Source organism: Grammomys surdaster, unplaced genomic scaffold, assembly GCF_004785775.1.
Source record: "Grammomys surdaster isolate TR1022 unplaced genomic scaffold, NIH_TR_1.0 178088, whole genome shotgun sequence".
Classification (NCBI taxonomy): Eukaryota; Metazoa; Chordata; class Mammalia; order Rodentia; family Muridae; genus Grammomys; species Grammomys surdaster.
In genome coordinates this window covers 3,442-10,513 of record NW_021623493.1, presented here as the reverse complement: position 1 = coordinate 10,513, position 7,072 = coordinate 3,442, and the positions used below count along the sequence as shown (strand labels likewise).

General features: G+C 46.6%; 2 protein-coding genes across 2 annotated transcripts; both read right to left on the bottom strand.

Annotated features, from left to right (window-relative positions):
- Positions 1 to 5: 5 nt before the first annotated feature.
- LOC114615877 (protocadherin gamma-B6-like) lies at positions 6 to 1,937 on the bottom strand (the record flags this gene model as incomplete). Its single annotated transcript, XM_028761479.1, has 1 exon — positions 6 to 1,937. A coding segment is annotated over exon 1 (1,608 nt), but the record flags the coding sequence as incomplete, so codon positions are not given.
- Positions 1,938 to 4,286: 2,349 nt separating this feature from the next.
- Positions 4,287 to 6,844, bottom strand: LOC114615876 (protocadherin gamma-A9-like). Its single transcript, XM_028761478.1, has one exon. The coding sequence runs from the start codon at positions 6,842 to 6,844 to the stop codon at positions 4,361 to 4,363; it is 2,484 nt and encodes an 827-aa protein (XP_028617311.1). The 3' UTR covers positions 4,287 to 4,360.
- Positions 6,845 to 7,072: the final 228 nt, after the last annotated feature.

Sequence of the window (7,072 nt, the reverse complement as noted above, 5' to 3'; positions counted from 1 at the left end):
CCGTGGTCGCGCGCCTGCAGTGTCAGCTGGAAGGAGCGCAGCTGCTCATGGTCGAAGGCACGCTGAGCGAACACCACTCCGCTCTGCGCGTTTATGGTCACGTAGGACCACAGCGATTTAGGCTCCAGGTCGCTGGCTATGATGGAATAGGAGACATGACCGTTGGATCCCAAATCCGGGTCGGAGGCACTGACTTGAGCGATGGAGGCTCCAGGCGGATTGTTTTCTGCCACGTGGACTACGTAGGAAGACTTCTGGAAAGCAGGAGCGTTGTCGTTAACGTCAGTGATGTGCAGAGCGATGGTTGTACTGGAAGAAAGGGCTGGGTTGCCTTTGTCCGTGGCTGTGATGGTGACATTGTACTGTGGGTTCTGCTCTCGGTCTAGGGCTCCGTCGGTTACTAACTTGTAGTAGTTACTAGAAGAAGCCTGGAGCTTGAAAGGCAGGTCTTTGCTTAGATCACACTTGACTTCTCCGTTTCCTCCGAAATCCCGATCTCGCGTTTTGAAGATGGCAACCACCACTCCCGGAGGAGAATTCTCCAAGATATGATCAGAAAGGGAGGTGATGATTATTTCTGGACTGTTGTCATTTTCATCTAGGACGTCTATGACGATTTTACACCGTGTAGAGAGACCACCGCCATCCTTTGCTTCCACTTCCATGGTGTATCCCTCTATGTCTTCAAAATCCAACGACTGGTTATTTCTGATCACGCCTGTTTTCTCATCTAGTGAGAACACGTGTCTTGTACTCTGGGCAGTGTTCCGAAAGTAGTAACGTATCTCAGCGTTGACACCCTCATCCTCATCAGTGGCTGTCACTTCCAATATAGACGATCCTGGGGGCAGATTTTCACTAACACTGATCCTATATTCCTCTTTGCTAAACACTGGAGGGTTGTCATTGATGTCCTTTACAGATATTTCTATCAGAGTGGTAGCACTGCGGGGCGTGTCCCCTCCATCCAAGGCAGTCAGTATCAAGCGATGAGAGCTCTGTTCTTCCCTATCTAGGAGTTTCTCCAGAGACAACTCTGGGGTTTTGCCACCATCAGGATTAACTTTAACCATTAACGAGAAATAAGGGTTGGGGCTTATCTGGTAATCTTTAATTGAATTCAAATTTATGTCCGGGTCAGTGGCAGGCTCAAGAGGTATTCGTGTACCAATCGACACAGATTCTAAGATTTCTAAACGCGTTTCTTTCTTCTCGAATTGAGGAGCGTGATCATTAACATCCTCAATCTCCACAACGACATGAAAAATATTTAAAGGGTTTTCTAGCACAGCTTCCAACTGCAGCTCACACCTTCTCCTCCCTTTGCATATCTGCTCGCGGTCTATGCGGTCCTTCACCAGTAAGTCCCCGCTCTCCGAATCCACGCTGAAGTGCAGCTTCTCAGCGCTAACCCGCAGCTTCCTAGCCGACACTTCTAGGACACTGAGCCCCAGATCCTTGGCGAGATTCCCCACCACCGACCCGCGGTCCAGCTCCTCGGGGATGGAGTAGCGGACCGGCTGGCCCAGCGCGGGACAGAACAAAGGCAGCAGCAGGGTAAACAGTACCTGCGGGCGGCCGGGGCGCTGCCTCTGTGCGCTGCTCCTTTCCATTGCTGGCTGGAGTTCTCTGTAGGTCTTCGGATCTTCACAGTAGGAGAGAGTGCAGTCTACCGGGGTGGAGGTCGGTTTGGTCCCGGACAGCGGGACCCCAGTTTGGGGCCGGGAATCGGTGTCTTAGTCTGTGTGAGTGAGAGTTCCCCTTGGTGTGTATTTGTTTCAAGCGCAGGAAATTGCAGCGTAGAGACTGAGGGATCCCGGGCATCAGAGCTTGCTCTGCACTGGCCGACAGCGGCGCCCAGAGGCTCTGAGTGGAGTTGCAGTCTATCTTGTTTAGAAATCTCTTCCCAAAAATGTATGTATAGCAACATGGGGTCATGAAATAGCCACACATTTTAATCTCACGATGGGATTACAGTGGATACTTATGAATTTAACGTTTTAAAGATACTTACACTACACTATGGAACATTATGTATTATGTTGTGAATCTTCACAAACAGATCAGACCAACTAACTTCAACAGTGATAAACATAAGGCCAATCTTTGTTTAGTGTACATTAAGCTTTCTGGCTATTCAGGAGAAAATACAAAACATATAGCGTAGTTTAACACTTTTTTAAAGAAACGAGACAAAAATACCAGTAATTTCATTTTCAGCCTATTTATATTCTAGGATCAACACACACTGACCATTCCACACTCTTCTCCACCACCAATGTACTTACCTATGTTGTGTTTTTAAACTAAAGAACAGTTGGGTGTGAAATCATTTGTCTGCAAGCATGAGAGTAGTCTGGGAGACACAATGAGACCCTGAGGCAAAAAGTCAACCAAACCAAAGGAAACAAATATGTCTTCACTGTGCTTCTGTAAACAATCCTGATAAGAAGAAACAAAGGGGGCTGGAGAGATGGCTCAGCGGTTAAGAGCACTGACTGCTCTTCCAGAGGTCCTGAGTTCAAATCCCAGCAACCACATGGTGGCTCACAACCATCCGTAATGAGATTGGCTACAGTGTACTCATCAATACAATAAATAAATAAATATTTAAAAAAAAAAAAAAGAAACACAGGGAAGACATGCAAGTAGGAGGGGGCTAGTTGGGAAGAGTGGGGAGGGGTGGAGGTAGGAGGTGACAAAGTGAGAGTGAGTGTGATTGAAACACATTACACACACGTGTGGAAATGTCATAATTAATATGTTAATAATCATTGAAAAGAGAAGTGATGTTTTGTGTAGTTATCTACTTACCACATCATAGATACATACATCATGGGTATCTATGTTATTATTCTTTCTCCCAAATCAACATGCATTTTAAACTCATGATTTGAAAATAGATATGACTCTTCAGAAAATTTAAAAAATCCATATGTCATTATTAAAATAATAAGATCCCCAAAGAATTATTTTCTCCTATCAGTTTAAGTAAGAAAGAATAAGTTCTTTTGCTTCTTTTCTAAGGTGCTGCAGATTGAACCAGGAGCTATGCACAACTTCTCTACCCATGAGTTATACCTGTAGTGCTGGAAGAATGCTTGAAGAGACTAAAATGTCTATATATCCAGAATATACCTTAATATCAACATCTAGACATTTTAAACTCCATACTAAGCACACAGTTCTCTACATCCATACAAGCATCATCAGTCATCAATGTATCTATGCAACGTAAGTTTATAATAGGAAAAAAATTTAGACAGGGTCTCTCTACATAGCCCTGGCTTTCCTGGACTCACTTTGTAGAACAGGCTGGCCTCAAACTCTGAGATCTGCCTGCCTCTGCCTCCTGAGTGCTGGGATTAAAGGTGTGCACCACCACACCAGGCTGTAAATAGAAATTTGCAAGTTTCATTTCTTTTCTTTTTTCAGACACAGGTTGAACCTGGCGTCTCACACATGACTTTTCACAGAGCACCTCTCCCATCTCCAGGGTGTATTTTCAAGTGTTCCACATGCCATCTGTTACTTGAACGCTGACATTATGTTTAAAATCTCAGTAATAAATTATTTTTCCTAATAGCTAAAATCCAGGAAAATCTTAGAATTTCTTCCCGCATGTCCCGAGAATAATTTCTAACTTACACCCCATGTTCAGGTTCATTTCCATTCCCAGAGATTGGAGAATTGAGCTGGAGCCAAAATTCTGATTCCCCATATTAGCAACTTCTCTTGAGCAAGCTTACACTTGAAAGAAGAGTGTCAAACTAATTTTCATAGCTTGATACTACAGCATTAGGAAACCCAAGCCTTTAATGCTATCATCATAATGGATATCACAATTTTCACCATTAAAAGAAAACCAGAAAGCTTTGCTGGGGTTTGGGAATGATAGCTGAAGCTCGACTCCTCCTCAGTCTGGGAAAGCAATAGTTCATAGAAACGGAAATATGGAGGCAGAGACTGTGGGTTTCCAGTTGTTCCCCTAAGAAAGGGGAACTTTTTGGTTCAACCCTACAAAAGTATCACTCTAGAAACTGTTCTAGGAGCAAGAGCTACAACGAGGGCATTGAGAATAATGATTGATTCATGTCAGGAAAAGAACTGCAGCTGTAGAGATTGTAGAGAACTACTGTAACCAACCAAGGCATTCTATCTCTATCCGAACAGCCCTCTCCATGCAGGACAATGAGGATTGCCCCGATCCACAGGAGTTTCACAATAAGAAAGTGAAAGTCATCTCAGTGGTGTCTAGCTTACTGTACATTGAGCTTTCTGGCTATTCAATAAACCTTCTAGATGTTGTGGGTGAAGCTTAGACTCAATGAAAACTTGAGTGGTTACAAATATGTAAATATCAGCTTAACAAGACTAAGAGTGAATTGTCATACTTAATAAAGAAAAAACCCCCAGAACTCACAGGAACCAAAGGAGTGTCATCAATTGGAAATTTGGACTCAACTGAACTGCACAGAGGTTCACTTTTCCCACAGCTCTCCTGGCTGATGAGTGTGTCTGCATAGTTGGGCTGGGGGAAGATTAGGTGGCTCTTCCCAGAGTCAGGTGTCAGGGAAAACTCTTCAGAATAGGTTTGTAGGAAAGTCTGAACGCCATGCACACCCACAATATGTGATGTTGGCACCGCAGTGGATCTACCCATTGCATCCTGCAGCAGGTGCGAAGCATGCCAGCGCCGTAGCCTAAGTGCCAGCAGCACCAGTACAAAGAGTAGGAAGACACAGGAGACCACAGCAACTGCCACCACCAGGTAGAGAGTAATGTCAGAATCAGGGTCTGCAGGAGTGTTGATACTGCTCAAGTCAGCCAGGATGTCAGGGATGCTGTCTGCCACAGCCACCGTCAGAGTGATGGTAGCTGAAAGAGGGGGCTGGCCATGGTCCTGTACAGCTACCACAAGGCTTTGCTTGAGTGTATCTCTCTCTAGAAGGGCCCGAGCTGTGCGTACTTCACCTGAGCGTAGCCCCACTGTGAAAAGTCCTGGCTCACTAGCCTTGAGCAGACGGTAAGACAACCAAGCATTCTGTCCAGAGTCTTTGTCCACTGCTACCACCTTGGTCACCAGATACCCAGCCTCTGCTGAGCGGGGAGCCAGCTCCACACCAGTGGAGCCATCAGTTGGGTGGGAGGGATACAGGATCTTGGGAGCATTGTCATTCTGATCCAATAGGAACACAGACAGGGACACATTGCTGCTGAGTGGTGGATGCCCATTGTCACTTGCCTTCACCTGCATTTGCAGGTTTCGAAACTGCTCATAGTCAAAGGATTGTAGAGCATAGAGCACGCCAGTATCAGAATTAATGGAGACGTAGGAGGAGAGTGGTGCCCCCTGGATGGTATTTTCCACCAAGGAATAAGTAACCTTAGCATTCTCATTTTCGTCAGGGTCGTGGGCACTAACTGAGAAGATGGAGGTGCCTCTGGGGTTGTTTTCGGGGAGATAGACTGAGTAGGAGGTTTGAGAGAAAGCAGGCGGATTGTCATTGATGTCAGCCACATACAGGGTGATGTGAACTTCTGTGGACATGGATGGGGTTCCCCTGTCTGTTGCTGTCACTGTGATGTTATACTCAGAAGCCTTTTCTCGATCAAGAATCTGGGCTGTCAACAACCTATAGTAATCGTCTACTGAGTTTTCTAACTTAAAAGATGGGTCCTCCTGGATGGAACAGACAACTTGCCCATTCCTTCCAGAATCTTGGTCATGAGCGTTAAAAAGGACGATTACTGTCCCTGGGGGAGCATCTTCCCTTACTGGGCTAAACAGAGATGTAATGGTCACTTCTGGTCGATTGTCGTTTACATCTTCTACCATAACTACCACTTTGGTCCACCCTTTCAGTCCCCCACCATCTTCAGCCTGTATTTCCATTTCATACAATGAACATTCTTCATAGTCCAGATTTTTCGCTACTGTCATTTCCCCCGTGTTTTCATGAAGATGGAATAATAGTGATTGTTTTTCATTAATTTTCCGGAACTTGTATGTCACCTTCCCATTGGCACCCTCATCCGGGTCGCTAGCTCTCACTGTAAGCAGCAGGGTGCCCGGGGCCACGTTCTCAAGGACTTTCACACGGTAAACAGGTTGGTCAAAAACAGGGGCATTGTCATTGGTATCCAACACTGTGACCTGGATGAGCGCTGTGCTGGAGCGGCGCGGGTCGCCACCATCTGTGGCGGTGAGGACCAGGTGGTGTGAGGGCTCTTCCTCTCGGTCCAGGATGCGCTCCAGCACCAGCTCTGGGTTTATAGTTCCGTCGTCTCCGGTTTGCAGGTGGAGAGAGAAGTGCCGGTTGGGGCTGAGTTGGTAACTCTGGAGGGAGTTTATGCCCACATCTGGGTCAACCGCTTCTGGGAGTCGATACCTTGCTCCAGGGGCAGCGATTTCACTGATCTTTACAATCAAATTTTGGTCCTCAAATTTTGGCGCATTGTCATTGATATCAATCACTTCTACTTCCACCCCATAAAGTTTCACTCTGTCTTCAACTAGGACTTTAAAGCTTAGGAGACAAGGTGCGCTCTGAGCGCACAGTTCCTCCCGATCTATCCTGCCCGCGGTGACCAAACAACCGCTCCGCAGGCTCAGAGAGAAAAGCGGGGTCTTACCTTTGGTGATGATGCGAACTCCGCGCTCCGCCAGCTCGCGGGTCTCCAGCCCCAGGTCCTTAGAGATGTTTCCCACTATATAGCCCTTTTCTGTCTCTTCTGGCACGGAATAGCGGATCTGCCCGGCTCTGGCCTCCCACAGCATCCCCAGCAGCACACACAAGAGGACCAGTCTTCTGCAGTGCGGGCGGCTGGTCGGGGCAGCCATTGTTGCTTTTGCTGCGGAATTTTCTCAGAATGTTCTCTCTGCTCGATGACTCCTTAGGCTCTTCTTTTCTTTCTCCAACTGTCAGATGATACTTACTCCTCAGGAGAAAGTCAGAGTGGTCCAAATTAGAAGGTTGAGTTTTGCTATAGTCCGGGAGCCAGTTTGTAGGATGTGCAAGGCTTTGTGTAGGTGCTGACAGGAAAATCCGGATGGATCCGGGAGTTTTTC

Bases quoted from the DNA above. Each gene is read 5' to 3' on its own strand.
- LOC114615876 (XM_028761478.1), bottom strand. From the start codon at position 6,844: ATGGCTGCCCCGACCAGCCGCCCGCACTGCAGAAGACTGGTCCTCTTG.